At 44.0% G+C, this 23618-nt stretch overlaps 1 protein-coding gene across 2 annotated transcripts in view; it reads right to left on the reverse strand.

Moving 5' to 3' along the window:
- The window catches only part of IGSF9B (immunoglobulin superfamily member 9B), a 1223958-nt gene that overhangs the window by 559630 nt on the left and 640710 nt on the right, over window positions 1–23618 (reverse strand). For both annotated transcript variants that reach the window (XM_086956939.1, XM_086956938.1), the window contains exons 10-12: window positions 22749–22865; window positions 19563–19713; window positions 8406–8517 (exon numbers count right to left, since the gene is read on the reverse strand). In XM_086956939.1, the coding sequence (XP_086813065.1) occupies window positions 8406–8517; window positions 19563–19713; window positions 22749–22865 (380 nt within the window). The remainder of the gene's footprint in view (window positions 1–8405; window positions 8518–19562; window positions 19714–22748; window positions 22866–23618) is intronic.

Below are 23618 nucleotides of genomic sequence, written 5' to 3' on the forward strand. Positions count from 1 at the left end.
TGCTATGAAGCTGAGCCTTTATTTACATTGCCATATAATGCATAGCACTGGTCTGTGCATGGGCTTGAAGAGGTTTTTCCTGCTGCCTCCAGAATGGTGTTCAATACCCAAGCAGGTGATTGTTTGATAATCAGTATGTCATTTTGGAATAAACCCCTCAAACGCCCTCACCACTCTAGTGGAGAAAAAAGATTGCGTTGTTGGGGTTATGGTGGAGCCACAAGTCTTCAGCCAAAGAAAAACAGATGGAGGAATATTTCAACCCAAATGGCCCCAGTTCCATTAGTGAAGGTACATTTTCATGCAGACGCTTGATTAAAGGATCCAAACTATGATATGCTGCCCAGATATATATGTTTTCCATTGCAAGAAGTATGTCTTATTTGCTGAAGCTTATATTGCTGTAGTTCGAATGGCTCAACAGTAATCCTGTATGTTGAGGAATCCAAATTACAAGTTTGTGGCAGTCAGGTGGAGGGATCTTGGTGCACAAGTTGACTGTGTTCTTTAGTCACAAGTTAAGGGTCCCTTCTGAATTGATTTGAAGCATCATGGACAGGTCCCAACGATCTCTATACCAAAACCACCTGGCCCAAGCTAGGGCTATAAGGATCTGCTTACTTGACTCTGACTTACATTTTCAAAATACCTTTGGTATGAAAGGGCCAAAAGAAAAAGCATATACTTAGGCCACTGACCAAGGAATTGATTGAGCTTTCTCTTGAGTTCCCAAATATCACCACCTGCTTGCAAAGGTGAACATCTGAGATTGTCTGAAATGGCAAACAAGTTGGAAGAGAGCAACCCACTTGTGTGTTAATTGTAGCTGTAACATGTCTATTTCCCACGTGTGGCAATCCAAGTTATGCTGCTCAAAAAGTCTATCATCACATTCTGCAGGTCCAGAACATTCTTCACCATCGCCTTGATGCTGTGGAGAAGAACCCAATGCCAAAGAGTTTGAGGTTCTTTGGGTGAACTTGTGATGTGTGTTATGCCTTACTTTTATAATACTATAAAGGGTTGTCTTATTGTCTGACTGGTTGGCTATTCTTGGTAGAAAGACTTCCAGAACCAATCTCACTACCTTTAGGATGATAATGTCAAAGCATTTCACTCCTGCCACCCAAAAGCCACTGATGCTAAGGCCTTGCCTCCAAGAAGCAGTAAGACATCATGGTCAGATGGAAGTGAGAGCTTTCAAATATAAGTGCTGACTCACAAAGATGTTGATCAGATCAGATCTGGTTTGACTGTGGGCATTAGCAAGATATTGTTGTCCCAACAGGGGGTTACTTGCTTCCATTGGACATCCAAATGTTCTTGGAGGGACACATTTGTAGGCTGCACAGAAGGAGAAGGACACATGATGACATAATTCTTAGCATGATGTTGTACTTGCGCTCCGATTTGTTTGCTGAGGTCTTAGACCAAAGAAGCGTTTGAGAGATGCACCCTTAATAAGCCAATCATGTAGAGAGGGAAAAAGTCTTTATTGCCTGCTGCCATAATATACAGTTCCTGAGAAAAGACTTTTGAAGAAAACTCTGGAAAACAAGTGAAGACCAGAGGATGGTGACCTGAAGTGGAATTATTGGATGCTGAACCACAGGCATTTGCTGTGCTTGTGGTGAACTGGAATATTGAGAGACAAAGGATGCTATGAAATTGTCTTTCTTGACTGATTGTATGAAATTGAGAAGGAAGACCACATAATGAAGGGCTCTTTCTTTAAAAATGTATTTAGTGCCCCAAGATTCAGAATAAGGTACCATTTTGCTGACTTTCTATGCACTAGGGAAAACATTGTGTAAAATGCTTTATTGCATTAGGACTTGGGCATTGGTTTGATAGCCATTTTCTGAACAAATGCTATCTCTGCCTTCAGGGCTTTCTGATGGTGTAACAGGTGGCTTGGAAATTAATTCTATGGTGTGACCATGTTATATACCATCTTGAACCCAGTGGTCTGCAGTTATAAGACACTAGACTGGAAAGTATGCCCGCACTCCCCACCAGCAAGAATGTCAAGGATAGCAGGTGGCCCGAGAAGTCCAGTCCATCAAGAATAAACCTTAGATTTGCTGGACTAAGACAAGGAGCCACTTCCTCTTCATGGAGAGAATCCACCTGACTGAAGTGGAGTACCATACTAGTAGGAATGTGATAGAGTTTGGTTTTAAAGTACCCAGAATGGCAAAAGGATAGAAATTTGCCAATGTGTGAGTATCCACATTGGCCATAAAGCCTTAAAAACCTTGATTTCACTGCAGTGAGCTAAGGGAACAAGCTGCTTTTATTGCTTGTATGTAGCGCATCATCTAAACGCTTTAAAAAAAGCTATTAGCCATCAAAAGATATGTTAAATAACTTAGATTGCACTTCAAAGCAGGAGGATGTAATTTCCAACAGCCGCAGGGCTGCAAATCCACTCCAGTTGCCATTTGCCTGAACATACTTTTTGATGCACTAAAGGAAGCTTTAATCAATGTAGTGGTACCAGCTCACCCTGGCAGAGTAAGCCTATCACAGGTTATTTGCAGTCTGTTGGTTACTTGTAAACAAATATGAACTATCATACCTAAATTCCCTCTCTTAGTATGCTAAAATAGAATTGGTGCTTGAATCTTAACAGAAGCAGAATCGAAGGCTCCCACTCTTTTGCGACGATCACGGAATTTGGTGGTATGAAACATAACAATGAGAAATTACAATAATACCTTTGAGCGACTACTGAGATGACTAAATTGGTTCAGCTGGCAAGCTGAGAGAAAGTCTGGAGCTTTGAACTGCTATTTCTAATTTTTCATGCACTGCAATCTTTCCTGGGGCAAGTGGTCTGGAAACAGGGTGGCTCCGATTGATCTCCTTAACTTGTCTTTGAAATGAAAAAGGAAATATGTTTTCTCTACTGTATAAGTTGAGAAAGCAATGATTGACAATGGGAAGTGAATTTCTGGATAGAGGCTTTAGAACTGGTTTATTACTTGTTACATAGTCATCAAATTCGGGTGCCATCTCATCATGTAGAACCCTTAATGTATTCTGGGTAAGACATGGATGTTTGGCTGGAGGCTCAGAAGTGGTTGGTGTGCAGGTATTTGCTGTTGAACCTTGTCAGGTGGAAGGTAGGGTGCTGACAGAGGCTTCTAGTGATCAGTAGCACTTGGTTGAGAAGACAGTGGCTGTAGAACCAGCCGAGGTGATGAACAATAGAGAGCTGCTGCTTGTGCTTAGTAGGCAGGTGGCGGTAGACTGCCACAGAAAGTTTCCATAAAATGCTTCAAAGAGTCCAGAAAATATTATGGAACTTCAAGCTTAATGGCTGTGAAAGGGGAAGTAAGCCACAATAGCCTAAAACATGCTTGAATAGTTGTTCATCTCCAGTCACTAAGAATAAGAACTTTCAGATCCCAAGATGGACGCTTCATGGTGCCTGTCCAGTCAACTAATTGACAGACAGATTTGAGGTTAAAGAACTTTGATAAACCAGTTAAAGCACCCACTTATAATGGTGCCTGTCACCATCACCTTGGAGACATGGATGATGCATCATCTAAGCCATTGACAAAGTGGCTGTCGACAGTGGATGTGGTTGTCACGGTCAGCGATGTAGCTGTTGTTGTTTATGACACTGTTAAAGAGGTAAAGGCCTTTGTTGATTACATACATTTTGTCATTTACGGGGCATGCTTGGCTGCAGGCGTAGACTATGTAGTCTTCGACCAGTCACCAGCAGTCTTACAATGTTTCTTCAAGGATGAAGACTTGCCTGAGGCTGATGATAAGGTTGTTGACCGATGAGGAGGCTATTTGGAGGAGAATGCTGAGGAGACGCTAGCAAACCAAGATCAACATTTAAAAAAATATATATTTTAACCTTTTTCAAAGGCTTAATACAGACACCAGGACCCTGAGCCTTGGAGACAGTCTCAGAGTAGGGGCCATAAGTGCTCAAAGATGAGGTTCTGAGCAGATCTAACTTACACTTTTTGGTAATGACAGGAGGAAGTATTTTTGATCAATCCACACCAGAGGAATTCACTCAGGTTTTGAAAGTCCTTGACTTTCTGTCATTCCACAAGGCCAGAACAGTGAAGGCACAACAGGTTATTTCTAATGGGGGATCATTGTGGTAGATCCTTCTGGCACCACAGGATTGCCATGGCTTAAATAGGGCTCTGGCCTTGGAAGTGGTGTCAGCCATATGGACAGAGTTCTAAGATCTATGCCAGCTAAATACAAAATAGGCAGTAAAACTGCTTACCTCTTACAGATAGTAGTGAGAGCAGTCCTAGGGAACAACTGAACACCAAAATGTAGAAAACAGCGTAGCTATGAAGAAAAGAGCAGAACTCTGAGGATTTCCATGCTGTCATCTTGAGCGTATTAGCAAATCGGAGCTGCTCGGCCTCTTTAGAAATTGGAGCTCTGAGTCCTATGACCTCATTTGACAGAGATCAAGTCACACACTGGGGTAAATGACTATATATAGCCTAAGACAGGTTTCAATTTTTTGGGGTGTATCTACACTGTTCTGTTCACAGTGCAACTGAGGATTACCAGCATGATGATGCAGAATATTCGAACATGTGAATCTATGAAAGATCCAATGATGGAGAGCAAATGTTCTTGTAATGGTGGGAATGTTGTAGTTTACTTGTCAAACAGTGAGCTGAGAGACTAGAATGCACAGTGGAAAATGCAAAATTTGTTTTAACTGCATGGCTGGCTACTAGCGACAGTGAAAACTGATAAACAAGTTACTTACTTTCAGTAGTGCTCTTTCAGGTTATTACTCTAACCACAAATTCCTCACCTTTTGAATTTCCCCATGGCGCTAGACTGGTTGCAGAATAATCAAAAGCAGTGCTCTTGTTGCTGGTTACTGGCACCATGTGACTCCGTGTTGATGCCATTCTGCTCCAGAAATGATGAATGAAGCTGCATATAATTGCCACCCATGTGTGCAGATGTCAATTTCTTTCAAGAACTCTAACATGCCCTCAGATGCGGAGCTCATCAGCAAATTGAATGAGCCAGTGTGGAGATTCCTAAATTGGAGTCTTTTTAGATGGAAGAGATCATACCACAGAACAGGGAGAAGACCTGGATAAGACACTCTCCTAGCCCAATCCAGAGTCACCAGAATGACTTTGGCCTGGTCGTTCCTGATCTTCAGAATTCAGGGCAGGAGAGGTAGCAGCAGGAAGGTACAGAGAAGTCTAGTGCTACACTCTGTAGATGGAATACATCCGTTGGTGGTAGGCTCCACTAAGACTTCCGGTCCCACTTTAAAGCTTGCATGTGCCACATAGCATGATCGGAAAGCAGGATCATCACATAGACTCAGGGGACCAAGCCTGAAACATCAGGGTTATAGCCAGAATGTCCTGAAAAAGTTGGTCTAGGGGAAAGGCTCCAAAGCGCCCCATATCCAGGATAGCTCCAATGATGGGGAGTCTCTGCGAAGGAGTCTGTTATACTGACAATCCAAAGAGGTAACAAGGAAGTTTGCAGTCATCTGGCGGTGGTATGACACTAGCTGTAGAAGATGGGCAGCGGCCGCCATCATCACCCTTGTGAATTTCCAAGGGGCACTAGTGAGGCTGAAAGTGAGCGTAGAAAACTGAAATTGCTTGTGGCCAACTGTGAACACAAGGTAGAGTCTATGGTCCTACAGGCAGAGATGTGACAATAGGCATCCTGCAGTTGTCAGTCCACCATCCAGTCCTCAGGATCCAGGGCTTAGAGAACCTGGGCCAGGGTGTGCATTGTGAATCGGTTCTAGCGTAGAAAGGCGTTGAGAGGGTTGAAGATAGGACAGATGCCTATGTCTTTCTTTAGTACCAAGAAGCAGCAGGAATAAGACGCTACTTCCAAGGATAGGACTCTAGGTGGCTCCTTTGACCAAAAGAGCTTGCTCTTCCGGGCATAAAAAAGGACATGCGGTCCTCTGAGAAATAGTCTCAATAAGTTGGCAGGTGCAGTGGGTCAAAAGAAAATCGCATGGCGCAGCCCTGTTGGACAATATTCAGGATCAATTTGTTTGATGTTAATTTTTGTCACTTGCAGGAAGTGGCTAATCCTGCCTCCTACTGGGTAACTGTGCACTGGTAAGAGCACACTAAAGGGGTTTGGAGGTTGTGGCTGGAGGGGTGGAAAATTGGGATGAATGATGCCCTGGGAGACTGGGTCGTTGTCTATTTTTCCAATGGCTATATTCTCAAAAGGGCTGGGAAGCAGTTGTGCAGGTAGAGGAGCCTGACATTGTCAATACACCATGCCCTGGTATAAAAGTGTTGGGGGCATTGGCTGATTGATGCTGAAAGGCCCAAGAAGCATGCCATGTCCTGGTTCGCCTTAAAATTCTCTAGGTCCGAATTCCTAGCCCGGGAGTGGGGGAAACCAGCCCAGTATTGGATGGGTTGCCCAGCCTACTGGTATCCTGTAGCTCGATATACCCGTTATTATCATCATTGGATGGGGCAAATCCTTCCCCATCTCCACCATTACCTTCTCCATAATGCTGGCTCTGGTCAGAGTCTGGGGCAAAAAGCTGATATAATGACTGTCCACGACTGTGCAGCAGGTTAATTGTGCTGAGCCAAATGGGTTCAGCAGGGGCTGCGGCACATCAAGATCTTGACATGACTGTGGTCGAGGTTGAGATGCTGTAAGCTCGGAGTCAAAAACCACAATGGGTTATGGGTCTTCCTTCGGCACCAATAGCATTGATTCTTGCATCAACGCTTGAGGATCCAGATCAAATATCAGCACTGGTCCCGATGCCAGGACAATACCTAAAACAGGCTACCAGTGGTAAAACAAGTAGGAGTCTTTCCAGATCCCTGGGACCAAAAGACGCAGATCTCCCTGATCACTGGCCCTGTTCACATTTTCTCCCCAGTCACTGGCCCACTCACATCTTCTCCCTTGCCACCCTCCCTGCTCACCACGTCTCCCTTGTCAAAAACTCTGTTCGAGCCATCTGCTTAGTCGAAGTCTCTGCTCACACCATGTACCTAGTCATGATTCTCCCTCACAGTATTTGCCTAGAAACACGCCGCCATTGCACCACTTCCTAATCTCACCATCTCCCTTACAACAGATCATGCACACACCAATTAAATGGTGACATGCCCCGCTCAAATTATCTCCCTGGTCTCAAATAATCTCCCCAGCCACACACCCTACTCACACCATCTCTCCAGTTACGGGCCCTGCTCACACAATCTTTCCAGTCACAAACATTGCTCCCATCACTTTTCAGGTCACAGGTTTTACTCACACCAACACCAATGTCAAAGACCATGCTGACATCTTCTTCCCACTCCCACACAATGCTCACATCTCCGCAGTCACTGGCCCTGCTCACACCACCTAGGCACCCAAATGCCTTACTCACACTACCACTACAGTCATAGAGAATGCTAGCACAATCTTCTCAGTCACAAGCCAGGCTCACATCATCTCCCTAGTCAGAGATTCTGCTCACACCCACTCCTCGGTCATAGGGCCGGCTCGCATCAGCTCCATACCAGAGTCTCTGTCACACCACCTCTCCAGTCACAGACTCCTTGATCACAACATCATCTCAAGCACGACCCTGCTCACTCCTTCTCCCTGGTCGCACCCTCCTCATGAAACTCCCTGGTCACAGGCTTTGCTAACATCATGCCTCTGATCAAAAGGCCATGTGACACCATGTCCCTAGTTACCGACCTGATTACAGGTTCTCCTCACACTATCTCCCCAGCCACAGAGCCTGCTTATGCCATCTCCCAGTATCACGTCCTGCTAATTCAGTCTTCCGTTTTTTATGCCCTGCTCCTATTATCTTCATAGCCCTAATCATTTAATCTCCATAGTCACATTCTCTGCTCAGATTATCTCCTGATTGAGTTCCTGTACACACCATGTGCCCAACCACAGACCTTCTTTCTCGCACTATCTCCCTGGTTACCGGTTCTGGTTTCACACTCTCCCCAGCCACAGTCCATGCTCAAACAAGACCTCTGTCACAGTTCCAGTACGCTTGTTCGAAGGTCCAAGTGACCTGAAATGTAAACTGCTCTCAAATCTTTTTCTACAGACTCATTTACACATATGCTCAAACTTGTACCTTACAATGAAGTCTAGGGCTATTTGCTTGTCCTAAGTAACAGATTAGAGGTGGGTGACAGTGATAGATGTTCCAAAGACATATTATAGTGTATTTCTATACAAAAGAATAAGTAAAATACACTGAGGTTAGACTATATAGAGCCAGTTTGCATGGTCACGTCTGTCATGGCCCACTTCCCTCCATCAATTATGGTCCAGCCTCATTAAAGCATTTGTTAAGCAGAAAAGAAAGGAAGCAGAGAGCAAAGCATGCTGGGATGACTCACAGAGGTCCGTACCAAACTGAGAATGTCTGCTCGTATCCACCATCGTAGCCAGGCTCCCATGACACGTTGGCAGCAGTCATAGACATAAGGACCCGGATGTTGGATGGGGCATGAGGACTTGTGCCTTAAAGATAAAAGAGAAATCATTACAGGAATGAAAGGTAGAAAGCGAGTAAGAGAGAAAGATGGGGTGAAGTAGAGAGACACAGGAGTGGAAAAAAGAAAATGAACAGAAAATAAATAGAAGGAGTAAACAACATGGAGATAGGGGACTAGGAGTACACAAAACAGCTATATTGATAGTTAGTAATAAAAGTTATTGGGAGCACCAATATGAGGGAGATAAGGAAAGTGAAGAGAAACTGATACAAACTGAAGAGGAAAACAAACAAAAAAACAAGTAAAGGGGGGTCAGTGAAAGGGGAGATGGCGAGAGATTCAGAGAGGAAAAGAGAAAAAGACAGGAAGAAAAAGTGAAAGGCAGAAGGAGAGCGATATTGAGATGGGTATACCATTACCTCAACTATATTACTTCGTTTGACTTTCACTTTGTCAACATTACCACCATACTCCTATTTTTAGGATGGTGTGCTACTATCTCGTCTAAGGGTTAAAGGATGAGATTAGTTTATGTAAATTAGCATAGTTTTATATTATTAAAATTGATAGAATTAAACAGTTACCTAGGTTTAGCAATAGGGTAAGGGTTTTGTTTTTAATTTAAATTAATCAAAAAGTAATTTCTCTTCTGTTAAACTCCTTGTGCATATGTAACCTCACATTTCTGACCTTCTGAATTCCCCCCTGGCCTCTCCCCTAAATATGTAGCCATTTTAGCAATTGCTCCCATGTGCTGGTAGGTGTCGCCAACTGACTCTGTGGCGGCATCGAATTGCCTCTAGAAGTGACAGCATGGAGCCAAATATAAGCACAACTCCTGCACACTGATGAACATCTTTATTTTAAAACTCTACTGCATCCTCAAACATGGGTCTACGCCAAGAAAATGTAAGCATGACTTTATACACAAACTAACATGTACAGAACAATAAAAATCATCTTCACAGAGCGGAGAGGAATGAGGGAAGAGCAGAATATGCAGTGAGATGGAATATCCACCAGAAAGAGGGTTACCAGAGATAAGGAACCTGCTCTTCTGATAGATACTTCCAAGTGCAAATTCCTCACTTTTTAAACAGATATCAAAATAGAAGCTGCCACAAGAAGCAAAGCTGGTGGAGTGGACTTACACCTGGAAGTTCTGCAAGAAGGAGCGGGTGAAGTAGCTCAACCTGGGGACTTGATCCTTGAGATAGTAATGTCTAGTGAAGGTGTGGATGGACTTCCAAGTGGGATGTCAGATATCAAGCACCAGAACACCTCTCACCAACACAGTAGTGGTTTCCTTGCTTCTAGTAGAACAAGACTGAAGGCTCTCAGGAGACTCCTTCTTGGCCAGGGCATAACACATATTTATGCACAAGACGATCCAGCTGTACAAGGTTAATTTCTGAACAAACCATACTTCCTTTGTTATCACTGGCAAATCCGACATAAAGCTTGTTGTCCACGAGGTACTCCTCAGGCTGATCTATGAAAAATAAGGGCCCTCTTTCAATCCAACCGATGAAACAACTCATTTTCCTTAGAGGGGAGTGTCAGAGAGAAAAAAATAGGGATAGTGATAGAATTCCCCACACGAAGTGCAATACCACTTTCAGTAAGAAAGATGCCAGTGTCGAAAGCACCAATTAGCCAGAGAAGAAGGTGGTGTATGTCGGGTGTACTGACAATGCCTATAGCTCACTGATATGGTGTGCAGAATTAGTTGCAATCAGGAAAACACTGTTCATGGTCAGCAACCTCCGGGAACAAATGTGAATAGGTTCAAACGGCGTGCACATTTAAGAGCATGAGAACCAAGATATGGCCCAACTGTGACATGATAAAGTTTGTAGAAGGGAATATAAGTGTTTTCAAAAATAGTATTACTATCAGTGGCTTAACCAACAATGGTTGGTTGGGCAAACATAGGCAGAAAGAACTGACAAATAACCTTTATTAGTTTCCTCAGAAAAGCCTTGCCAGACCAGTGACTAAACACACATCAGAACAGGTAGCTTGGTTTGGACAGGATCAGCCCATAGGCCCTCTCACCAGGTCACAAATTTTAGCTAACAACCACAAAAAACAGGCTTAAGAGTGGTTGCCAACTCACCCTTTCTGCAGACAAATCAATCTCCCTCAGTTTGTTCCGTTCAATATCCTATCATGAAGGTGTAGGTTGAGGAGGTTTGAGAGCAAACCCCTGCCCTATAGCCGAGACAAGACCTCCTCTTGAAGCAGTAGATGAAACTGAGGGCAAACGTTCAGGCTCAGAGTTTCAAATATCATTCTCTCCAGGCTCAATCCTTTGCTATCAGGAAGTGTTGAGCTTGCTTCCTACTAACTTCCTTCAGAACTTGGGGCCCATGTGGCAGTGCTGAAAGGCATAAAAGAGACTGCAGCCCCACTGTAGCTGGAATAAGTCTCCCAAGGAGCCTTGAGATGAAAACTCCAGTGCTCAGGGATGTTACTGCAAGTTTTAACCAGTGACAAATAGGCCTACTCAAGGCGAGGGTGCCAAGAATCACCTTCAGGTGTAGACACCAATTGTGGTCTGCCACATGACATCGGCTGAACTCATCCGCACTGCCAAATACAAGAATGATTGCCCATCAAGACAGATCCCTTGGAGGTCAAGCCAATGTTAGAGTCCCAACAGTGCCTATGACTCCATGCCATCCTGCTTGTTGTAGTACCAAATAGTAGTTGTGTGGCTTCTCAGGTTGATCAGCTTTCCTCCCGATGGATGAGTGAAAGACCTTCAGGATCTACAAATGCTACGCAATTCCTAAAGACTGATATGGTGTCCTCGCTCAACAGGAAACAAGAGGCCTCTGATTTTCACTTCGTACAGATGATCGGAAAACTCCAAAGAGGGTGCATCCATTACTTCAGTGAACACTGGGGAGGGAGTTAGAGTGGTAAGGAGAATAGAAGGTCACACTGATCTCTGTCGGCTACCACAGAAGGTCCTGGGCAGCCTCATCTGAGATAAGAATATTGTATGAGAGGTAACTCCAGTGCGGAGTCCACTGCATGCAACGGCATCACAGAAGAGCCCCATGTGCCAATGAACATGGAGAACCAGAAGAATTCACGAGGCCAGGAAGCTTCAGAAATGTCCAAGCCAGAACCCAGAAGTGAGCCCTAAATTTAGGGATTATAAATGCACCAGAATCACTGTGTAGACGAAAGGTCATAAAAGCCACTATGTCCAGGATAGCCCTGTGTCTGAAGTCGATGGGATTTTGATTTGTTAGTCATAAAGCCTCAGGAGGAGAGCTAGGAGATCATCTTCAGGTGGTCTGCAACTGACTGCATGAGCTTGCTTTCATCATCCAGTCATCGAGGTTTGAAAATAAGTGTACCCCCGGCCTGAGAAGGTGGGCTGCACCACTGTCATCCTCTCGGCAGATACCAAGGTGGCAGAGTGATGTTCAAGTGCATGACAATAAACTGAAGGTTTTACGACACCACCACAAACCAAAAGAAACATCCATGAAACTGCAGGATGGGTACATGAAAGTAAACTTACTGCAAGTCCAAGAACACCATCTGCTTCACTGAATCCAGGACAGAGAGAATCTGGGCTAGACTTTGACATCTTGAACTTGTCATTCTTAAGAAGGTGTTCAAGAACTGAAACTCTAATATAAGCCAGTCTTCTGCCTTGTTTTGGCACCAAAAAGTATTGGGAGTAACACACCCTGCCCTTCCCCGCTTCCAGAGCTCTCTGAAGACCCCTTGGACAACAAGGGCTAAACATCTTGGGCAGGGTTGGAGGCATAATCTGCTAAAGGCTGAACAAAAACAGGAGGAACAAGAGGGGTATTGGGCACAAATGGAAGAGCACAACCTAGCTGAAAAACCTACAGCACCCACTGGTCTGCAGTTATTTCTTTCCATTTGGGCTAAACCTGCTCCCTACGGGCTACTAGTAAAAAAAGGAGGGGGATTAAGAGTGGCTTGGATGCAATTATAGCAGGCGAAAAGGAGGAAGATGGCTGTCCTTGATGGTTGCCACAGCATCTGCTGACAGGACATCCTGTAGTGCAATGAAATGGCTGTATGAGCTGTTGAAAAGGCTGCAAGGGCTGCCTTTGGTGATAGGTAAGACCCCTAGAGTAGTCATACATTTTCCACTCTGTTGATGGAATTGCCTATCTGGAGATAGCAAGCCGAAGGAGCAGGCCACAGCACTGCTGTCTTTTATGGGCTTAAATGCAGAATCATCTTTTCCTTCAAAACCCTGGATCTGTCAAGTGGCATATCAATAAAGCATACTTGCGTGTCTCATGAACTTTCTGTGGCACAAATCTATGCACAATGTCAGTTCATAACATTGGTGACAATGGTGCGGCCCGTGCAGTCATGTCCAGACAGGTTCTGAATATGAATTTAGCTCCATTCTGTCCATCATGGATTGTTTGTGTGAAGGCATTCCAATATTCCTCTTGAAAAGTCTTCATGGCCATATCCCAGAGTGTGTGTGCATGACGCCAGACAGACAGTGTACTGGGAGTTTAATGCCATACTGGAAGATGAAAAAATCTTCTTTCCAAATACCGAAATGCATTTTGATTCTCTCTCCAATGGAGCAGTGAGGAACGCAATAAGTTGGTGGAAGCTTGGACTACGAGCTCTCAGGATTCAAGTGCTAGATCAAAAGTGCTGAATTACCAGAAGTAGGCCAACAACACCTAGTTACAGAGAGATTCACTGCAGAGAAGAGCATGGCTCACATCTTAGAACCTCTTTAAAGAGCAGAAATGGCTACAAATTCGCAGACCCAGGCTGTAAGATCCTGTTTAGCAGCTTGTTTCTACCGTGGGCAAATGAAGGACGACACTTTTGAAGCTGTGCGAACACCACAGCAAAGGAGGCATTTTCATCTGAAAGGGGCCCAAGTGAGGAGTCCAACTCTATACCCAGCTCACTAGCCTTGTTTAAATCTAAAAGCATGCCTGCCTCAGTGGAATAAGAGGGAAATAAATGATCAGCCTGCTCATCATCATTCTCATCATGATGAACATTCTGAAGGACTTGCACAGCGTCAGAATCTGATCCAAATAAAGTCCATACCCTCCAGCACTATTGGCATTAGGGTACTGGCATTTCTAGGGAAATTTCCTTGACCAGAAGCTGCATCTTTGTTATTACATAATGACTTCAGGTGGAAATCAGCTTGTGTCGGGATTGCGCCAGGGGTCTATACCTCAGTAGCCAAGGCCAGTGTTGGAGGTCGGAGTTGACATGGCATTCTGCACAGCTGTGGAGGTGTGGCCTAAGCTGGCAGCGGGCAGGCCCCACCAGCGGAAATCTGACCGGGGCCCAGCAGATCCATGGGACTTGAAGGTGCTCTAGAGAGAACTGGAATCATACAGAAGAGATGCCGCATGGCCTCCTTGAAGCCTCCACCTGCTGCAGGGTAGGCAATTGGCCCAGAAAGTCAGGGTGCTTCGGGAGCAGCCTCAAGATAGACCCCAAGTCAGATGAAGGAGGCAGAGCTGGAGTAGTCGAGTGGCAACTGCCTGATCTCCCAAGAGTGGGGTTGAAGGGAGAAAGAAACCTATATAGATTCTTTGTGCTTATGGTGAAACTTATTTACAACAAGGGGTGGTGAGGAACAGAGTCTCTGAATTAAGCAGAAAGCTCTCACCCAGTCAAGAGATCAGGGCTAGATCCAACACCGTTTTTTAGCTCACTGCACCATCCCAGTTTCAGAACCTGGCTGTATGCAAATTAGTCTGTTCCTGTCCCAGTGCATGATGGGAACAGGGCAAACCAAACTACAAAAGCCAATTCTTACACTGGGAAGGAAACAAGCTCCCGGGGACCGGTTTCTGGCATTACAGCCATCTTCGGCCCGGTTTGCTTGAATCCTGATGGTGCAATGAGCAAGGGTCTCACATCTGAGAATACCCTTCCACGCTTAGGGTGGACAAAAATATTTACAACAAGGGGTGGTGAGGAACAGAGTCTCTGAATTAAGCAGAAAGCTCTCACCCAGTCAAGAGATCAGGGCTAGATCCAACACCGTTTTTTTAGCTCACTGCACCATCCCAGTTTCAGAACCTGGCTGTATGCAAATTAGTCTGTTCCTGTCCCAGTGCATGATGGGAACAGGGCAAACCAAACTACAAAAGCCAATTCTTACACTGGGAAGGAAACAAGCTCCCGGGGACCGGTTTCTGGCATTACAGCCGTCTTCGGCCCGGTTTGCTTGAATCCTGATGGTGCAATGAGCAAGGGTCTCACATCTGAGAATACCCTTCCACGCTTAGGGTGGACAAAAATATTTACAACAAGGGGTGGTGAGGAACAGAGTCTCTGAATTAAGCAGAAAGCTCTCACCCAGTCAAGAGATCAGGGCTAGATCCTACACCGTTTTTTAGCTCACTGCACCATCCCAGTTTCAGAACCTGGCTGTATGCAAATTAGTCTGTTCCTGTCCCAGTGCATGATGGGAACAGGGCAAACCAAACTACAAAAGCCAATTCTTACACTGGGAAGGAAACAAGCTCCCGGGGACCGGTTTCTGGTGAAACTTGTCCTTTCCTATTCGTCTTCAAACGTACCCATGGCCGTTGACTTGAAAAGGGCCCAAGACCTAGAATGGAAGTGGGCACACGACTTAGAACAGGAGTGTTCCCTGATAGATTTTGGCTGCTTCAGGGAGTATTTATCGCAGAACTTCGAGACATGCCGGGTCCCTAGACACCATGTCGTGTGGGTCTGTAACCAACATTTGATTCCTGAAGTTACTGCACAATTTGGAAGCTATGCTCTTCTGATGAGGCACTTTTGTAGCACACAGTCTCAAAAACGTTTTGTGGTTGGTAAGACACCAACAAACGTTTGAGAGTGAAGCTCCGGATCTGCATCATAGGGCTCAGATTAGAGGGTCAGCATGCAGAGGTTGCGCTTATATATTGCTCCGTGCAGTTACTTCTGGAGGTGGTGTAAAGCAGCCGCACAGTGCAATAGCAAAAAGAACAATTGATGGCAGATTGCAGAACAATGTCCTACATTCACCCCAGTACAGAGATCTGGGACAAAATCCATCGTTTTTTTTTCTCCCCATGCCATTCCAGTTTGGACCCAGCCATATGCAAATAAATCTTGACCCTGCGCCCAATGGGAACAGTCCAGCCCGAACTCCCTGGACCGGAAGCAAGCGTACTGTATCCTGGCTGATGAGTGAAATCCCGAAACCACCGGAAACAAGCGTACTGTATCCTGGCTGATGAGGAGTAAAATCCCGAAACCGGTCCTAGGATGCTTGTTTCCGGTCCAGGGAGCACCTGGCTTGGCAGTTAGTGCTGGATTGTTCCCATGAGGCCCTGGGTGGAGCTGATTTGCATATGGCCAGGTCTTAACTGGGGTGGCATGGTGAGCATAGGAATGACAGATTTAACCCAGATCTTTTGATTGGGGTGAATGTTTTAATTTGGTCGACATTCCGTCCATCAGCTGTGTTGCACAGTGCAATAGCGTCATCTACCGGTGTACTGGAGCAATTGCTATAAAAGTTCTGAATCCAGTCTGGTGCCTGAGGTTAGAACTATTTATCGGAATACCCAAATTCATGCCAGTACCCTTAAAAATTACGATTTGCAGAAGGCCTTTTATTACTGTTTGGCAAGCGATTACATAAAAAATGATATATATTTTTAAGTGATTTAATGTACTTAATATAATTACATTTCAAACATTACCTACATTTAGGATTAGCAGTATGTTAATATTGTGTTACATATTTTGATTTATAATAACACAATTCGTATTATTATTATTCATAACTAACTACTATTGGTAAATGATAGAGTTAAGCTTTGGCATCAATACCGAGGTAGAGGTAATAACCAGGATATGGTGTCATGCTGATGGTATAAACGGCATACACATTGGTATCTGCAGACTTACAATGTAATGGAGGATAATGTACAAGTAATGACACAGTGGTAGAAGAGGTAACATCAGCTATAATGGTGTACAGATAGAAAAGGACAGTCTAGAAAATCAAACGATAAAACGTAAAAACAAAAAGAATAAGGAAAGAAAAATGAAAATGAACAGAAGAGGTGTAAAACCCAGATTAATAACAAAGCAGAAACAAGGAACAGATGAAGAAATAACTATAGGGAAAGAACTGAGAGAGATGGGCAAGAGATAGAGAAAGGGAGAGATAGGTTATAACTGTGTAGAGCAAAACTGAGCTACCAACAGAACATGGACAAAAAAGAAGCAGTGAGTTCCCGAGTGCGCAGATGCACTAAGAGAATAGATAAAGAAGGAGAGATTCTATGGTAAAGAGGTGGACATTAAAATTATAATTTCAAGACAGAAATGAAATAAGCAGAGAACAAGAAAAAGGGGAATGAGGAATAATAACTAAAACGACAATAAACTTTTAGACGTGGAGAGAGAATGAAGTGAAAAAGCAGAAATGTTAATAGAGATGAGGAGTGGACTGGATACGAACACTGCTCAAGTAATTTTCCCCACTTACGTTGAAACACCACAAACATCTTTCCGAGATGACCTTCCAAGAAGACAATCTTCTCCTAATACATCCTTCGTAATGAGGTCAATATAAGAACCTTCTCCATCAATACCACATTCTCAACACTATTTTAACAGACCTACTGCTGCCAGTCGTTTCCTCATAGAGAGAAAGACTAAAAATTATGTACCCATAAACTACGTTCCTGTCACGAATTTAACAGATATGGAATTACGAAAACGTGTAAGGGCCGTTCGCTCTACCACTTATCCAATAGAGATTATCACAAACAGAAACAACACATTTTAACAGTTAATAGCACTAAATCTCCAGGCGGAAACGGTGATACATTATTCTAAGCAAACAACGCCTTCAAAGTGCCCATCCAATTTAACATTCAACATAGAAAAAATACCTAAGACCCTTGCATGTTGCATATGGAGACCTCCATGCTTGATTATTAGTGCATGAGGGAAGGGAAGTACTATACCATTAATAATCACGATAAACATTTCTCTTTTTAACGATTCATCCTCCAGATTGTTTTTTGCCTAGATCACCATGTTCTCCACCTGTTGCCATTATATTTTCAATCAGACAAAAGAGACACTTCACAGGATCATCTACATGACAAAGCCAAATACAACAGACCCACCTACCTGAAAATATCTCACTCCAGCTTGCCAAAGCAATGACCAGTCTGCAATCATCCAGGTGAAACATGTTGCTCACCTTCTTTTACTAGAAGAATTCTCTGATTAGACCTTCTACCGAATGCAAAATTCCCAAACATTCATCTTAGCATCTAGAACTGAAATGAAAAGCCTGCACCAAGAATGACTTGACATGCATCACCTTTCATCTGAAGATTGTCTTCATTCAATATTTTGTTTTATCTTGAAAATGATGATATTCTTGAGATTCGCTGTCCTGGCTCCAACCTTCTGGAACTCCCTCCCGGCTACTCTGCGCACCTCACCTTCTTACCTCCTGTTTCGGAAGAACCTTAAAACCTTCCTTTTTACGCAAGCTTACTTGACTTAGATCCCTCTAGTTGCTGCTGTCCACTGTTCACCACTAGCGGCATGAAACCGCTGGGTAAACGAGCGCTGTACAAATGTTTTTAAATTAAAATTAAATTAAATCACTATATGTCCAGCAATAGCCTTGTCTATGACAAACATAAAAGGCTAGATACATTAACTCTACTAGTTTCTTTCTACAAGGTATAAAAGATCAATGGCAATGAGACATAGACATCAGTCACAAGAGAATGTGTGCCAGAGAAAGGAATCATAAATAAAACCCTGCCCTGCCTGAAGGACAACAAACCATGAAATTATTCAAGTCTCAATACAAACGACCTCATACAAAAGAGGAAGAAAAAGGAAAGCACAAAGAGGTGGGAGGCCAGGATTGAAAACTGGAAAGAGAGTAAAAAGGAGAAGGCAGTGGAGGAGGGTGAAAAGCTCTGAGGAAGCATGCAATGCATTAGCGGCAGATGCTGCAAAGGGTTTATGTGGTCACCAAATTCATTTAACCCAAAGAAGGGCATGTGCCAACAAATCTGAGCTGTCTTGTAAGTCAGTTTACTCTTCCACTTTAAGAATGCACAGGTATAGCTCAGCACAGCCCCATGTTAAACAACATGCTTAACCTCTAAGTGATCTTCAACTGAGGTTTCTCAAAGATTAGCACCCTCCACCCATCAGACAAGGCTTGTGCTTTTAGCAATGATCTCCAGGGACCAGTACACTGTTTACATAACTCTCAATGTCAGACGTACCTGCCCGTTCCTCCTTACACAAGAGCTTCTCAATGTCTGAATTACCTATGCACAGTCTGAACCTACAGCTAAAGTATAAATACCTTTGTCTATCTTACCATATAGTGTGTGCTCTTATTTGCAATGAAAGTTACACTAGTTACACTACCTCCAAGACGCTAAAAGCTACCCCAGTCAGAGGGTCATACCTAATTTCAGTCCTCTGGGGACTAGCATCAGAGAGAGGGTTCAGACATCCAATGAATAGACACACGCTTTCCTACCTCATAGAAGGCTTATATCAACCCTGCAACATGTAAATGGATGCACAGAAATATTATAGCTCTTGATGCGTTTTCCTCTCTCCTACTCCCCTCTCCTTGAGATCATCTGTACCGAGATCGAATGTATATCTAAAAGGCACTCCACTATCAGGGCCTCTTTTCTATTTTCACATTTACCCTCACTGAAAGTGGCTATGTCAGTCCCCATAAGGTGTAACTCCTAAAGGGTTGTGTGCTCACATCCACCCCTGTATATTTAGTACCACTAAACCGACCAAACTAAGGGTGCATGCTAGCCACCATGTGGTTTTACTCCCTCCAAAGATGGCCAGTGCTAACATCTAAAAGACAACATACAGACTACAAGGTTCTTCAAAGGCCATCTAGCCAACTCCACATCTGAGTTCAGCTCCATTACAGTGAGCATTGGCACCAACCAATAGAAGCTGCATACGTCTCACCCAATGATGAAGCCCTGCCCAGAGGCTCACAAGACAAAGGCTGCATACCTATCACCGTGAGGTGCGCGTTGGCAGTAATGCTGGTGACTACATTGGTTGCAACACACTCCCACTCCCCGTGGTCTTCCTTGCTGAGAGATGTGAACTGCAGGCTTCCGCTTGGGAGGACCAGGTGTTTGCTTCTACTGGGCTTCCCTACCTTGGACAGAAACACAGAAAGAGGACACATATAGCTCAGAATCACAGAGCAGGCATCATGGCATGTGGGAGAAATATGGGCATCTCAAACAAATCCAAGAGGATCCACAAATAACAGTTGTTAACAACCCCTTACCATTGGGGAGGCCTCTTCTGATGTGAACACAGACCGAAGTGGTTGGCCTCCCCGGACTGAAACGCAGCACAATAAGAAAAACACGCACTAAAGGATACACACACTAAAGGCTACATTTGACATACTCATAAGTGACCGAGGGATGCACGACTGAGCTACGAACACAGTACACAATGGAATACAAGCATTAGCCATATGCACTGTGCATCCATAATGGACACTACCATTCTCATACTGCACAGTGGGAAGAATACTTCAATCACGCACACAGTGAAATATGGACTGAAGGCCCGTCCCATACTGATAATGCACTTCTGGTTCCACACATCAGGCCGGCTCTAAGAGCCCACAGTATGCTCACATTTAACATTCCCATGATTAACCAGGAATGGCCCTTAACCATGCTCAAAGTAAAATAGGGTGTCACCCCAGACTCATGTCCACAGCAAGCTAAAAGGCGGAGTCCCCACTCATTCTTCAGGCATTGGACAGTTAAGGGCGGCACACAGTGTGACCAGGGAGAGATGGCTCAGCCATGCACCACAAGGAGCGATCCACCAATGTCTAGCACTTAGCATTCCAAGCGATGGACATTTGCGCGATGCACCAAAAGACTGAGACTCAACATAGTTGCCTACAGTAAGCCAAATGAAGGATACTGTAGCGCTGCACTCAAATACGAACACTTTAGTTCTGCAGGCAGTATGGTAAAGGTCACATTCTTTAGCTGTGCCCAAAGTTCCCACTAGTGGAAGTCCTCAGCTATGGCTATCGTCTAGACTCCTTTCCAAAACTGTCAATGAGCAATGGGGTCCACTCGAAGATTCACCAACGTCACCAAATGCTCATGTAATGACATTTCCAGTATTTCCAGAAGCCAAGCATCAAATTGTTGAAGCATGACTGAAACTGTCCTCCTACGTCGTGAACAGACATCTTCCCCTTCATGCTTAAGAAAGTCCAGGCACCAGACTCCGGAGACATGCCACATGTTTGAGGGGTTTGGTTCCTCAGCCATGTCAACCCCGTACTGAGTCTCAGCTCCTTAGATATGCCTAGAGGGCACCAGAGGATGAAGTACTTTAGTGTGCCACTGTTGTGCCAAGGGCTGTATACCTTAACTTTTCCCATGGCTCATCAGCACTCATCAAACATGCAAAGAGTGTAACAGTGGCAACCCACAAGGCACACCCAAGGAAAGCCAGATCGGATTGTTTAGACTGCTTCTAAGTGTGCCAAGGAATGGTTTAATAAGGCTTGGACACAGAGCCTTGAGGCTGTACACCTTAAAAATTCACAATGCAGCAGAAGTTAAACCTGTCGACTACTGCTTGCTGGAGACTAAAGGATGTCTTACTGCATCAGAAATGGAATTCCCCCACATGTCAACTACATCTGCTAGATGAACGCTTCTTGTGCGTGGACTGAATGCTGCATGTGTGAAACTTCTCGAGTGTGCTGGCAGTGTACTAAGTAACGGGCCCCTCATCTATGCCCATGATGCAGCCTGGAAAAGGCGTCATAATTTTGCCCACACTGCATCAGGTGAGAGATGATTTAACTATGACCACTGATTGCTAGATGCCAGCTCCACGGCCTTGTCCGTCTTGAGAAATGTGCTGGTCATGCACTAAGTGTGTCAATGACCAACTAAACCATGATCACTGAGTGAAAGTGAACTTAATTAACTGATCAGTAGACCGTTGAATTATTATTCCCAGAAGCAGAGCCATCATACAAAAAAGCAGAAGGAGAACACAGGAGAGTTGTACACAACAAGAGGAAGGAAGGAAGGGTATCAGAGGAGATAAATAAGGCAACAGATGGTACAAATAAGAGAGCGATAATTAAATGAGACAGAAATCAACTGCATGGAAAGAACTATTTGTGTGCAAAAAAGATGAGAATACAAGAATGAAGATCGAGAAGAACATAAATGGGAGAAAATAAATTAATAGCGAAAGAAGATAAACACATTCTTGTGGCAAATTCTGCAACATAAACTTTACAAGTAGAATGAAAAACGTGACAGAAAAGAGAAACAGAAACAGGAACTTAGATAAAAGAGAGAGATGAGGAAAGAAGGAATGTAAGATGAAAGAAGTAGAAGGGGACATAGGCATGTATGGGACAATTCCAAACATGGCGATTTTGCTACGTCGGACTAGTCACTGGTCAAAAAGGTACTTTTGGAACATTCTTCAAATGCAACCGTACAACCACTCAGCCCACTGTGCTATGGTGTGCAAATGCATGATGGATATCTAGCCTATACCCAAACATGCTTCTACATCTGTGGGCATGGGACACTATGTTCTCTTGAGAGGTTGCCTTATCTGCAAGAGCACTAGTAGGGACCAGAGGCAAACTGAACCGAAATTATCTTTGGAAAAAGATTATTTGGAGAGCAACCCCTTCAGCAAAGGTTACATTTCAACTTTCCAACGCACACCCACATATACAAAACACATAAACAGAAGGATTCCCCTGCCCCCCCACTCCCCCACCCAAAAAAATCCTCTGTGCCTTGGCACTCAAGTTTTCTGATGAGCAATTTCGAAATATGTCCACTGCCTCAAGGTAAAGTGACAGCGATCTGCCGATTGCAGCAGCCTGCATTATTTATTTGTTTAGAAGAAACCTGATTCAAAGAATTCCCAGTATGGATCTTAGACCCTCAGCTGCTTTTCTCCCAAAAATATGGATACATTTCTTCTTCCAGCGCAGACAAGGCATTCATGAGGCAGTTCTTCCAGATGAGACATTGTGTTATTTGGATAAAGATTAACAATCAGTGTTTGAAAGCTCAGTGTTCTGAAAGGAGCAATCCTTGGGCCTTTGACTGAATGTAGTGGTTAAGTGGGGCTTACTTAGGATGGCATATATTTAGAATCTTGTACCTTTCTCCACGCAATGGTAGGAAATGGGTCCCCGGCGGCAGCACATGGGATTAACAGCTCTCTCCCAGCCTCCTGTCTATATTCCCAGCCGGGCAACACTGTGAAGTATGGAGGGTCCTGCAAAGAGAGAAGAATAAGTCAGTATATCTCAGAAGAGGTACACCAAAACATACATACACAAAACAGGAAGCATGTGCATGCAAATATCCCTATACTTCCAAACCCCAAGCGAGCATACGTAAAGAAACCAGCTTATAAAGGTGCTTTCCCGATGTTGGGTCTAGGGGAAAAAGTTCCCATATAGAAAGCAAATTGTGCCACTTTGCCCCGCCCTGATTTACACTGCTCTAACCTGTGCATTTTCTCCAACTGGGCTCGTCAATCTGTGTGCCTACTGGAGGTGTTCCATATTTTCCTGAAGTTTCCCAGCATGTAGTTAGGCTCTGCTGATCATGGGGGAACTGTCAAAGTTTCATCCCCACACTTAGTGGAGAGTGACTACTACTCCACTAAAAAAGCAATTCAGTTCAGTTCATGAACTTTATTCGGATAGACATTGTATCCATAAAAGTACAGAATAGTAAAAAATGTAACTGACAAGAGAAGAGTAACAATAAATGCTGGTAACATTTTTTTTTAAAATAATAAAACACAATATCACAAATTGTAGAAAGAACAGAGAATCCATCAGTAGGTAAATCACTAAAATATAAAAAAGCGATCCCTCCAACATTTATAAACTTGTCCATACAAGACTAAAAACTTAAGGGTTAAGCATTGTCTTACGTGCCCGAGTGGCCAGCCAGCCAATCAACCCTACACTTTTTGTTCTTTTGCCAATATTATATGAAAAAAGCTATGAGCCCCCCC

This window comes from Lissotriton vulgaris, chromosome 2_1 (genome assembly GCF_964263255.1).
Source record: "Lissotriton vulgaris chromosome 2_1, aLisVul1.2, whole genome shotgun sequence".
Lineage (NCBI taxonomy): Eukaryota > Metazoa > Chordata > Amphibia > Caudata > Salamandridae > Lissotriton > Lissotriton vulgaris.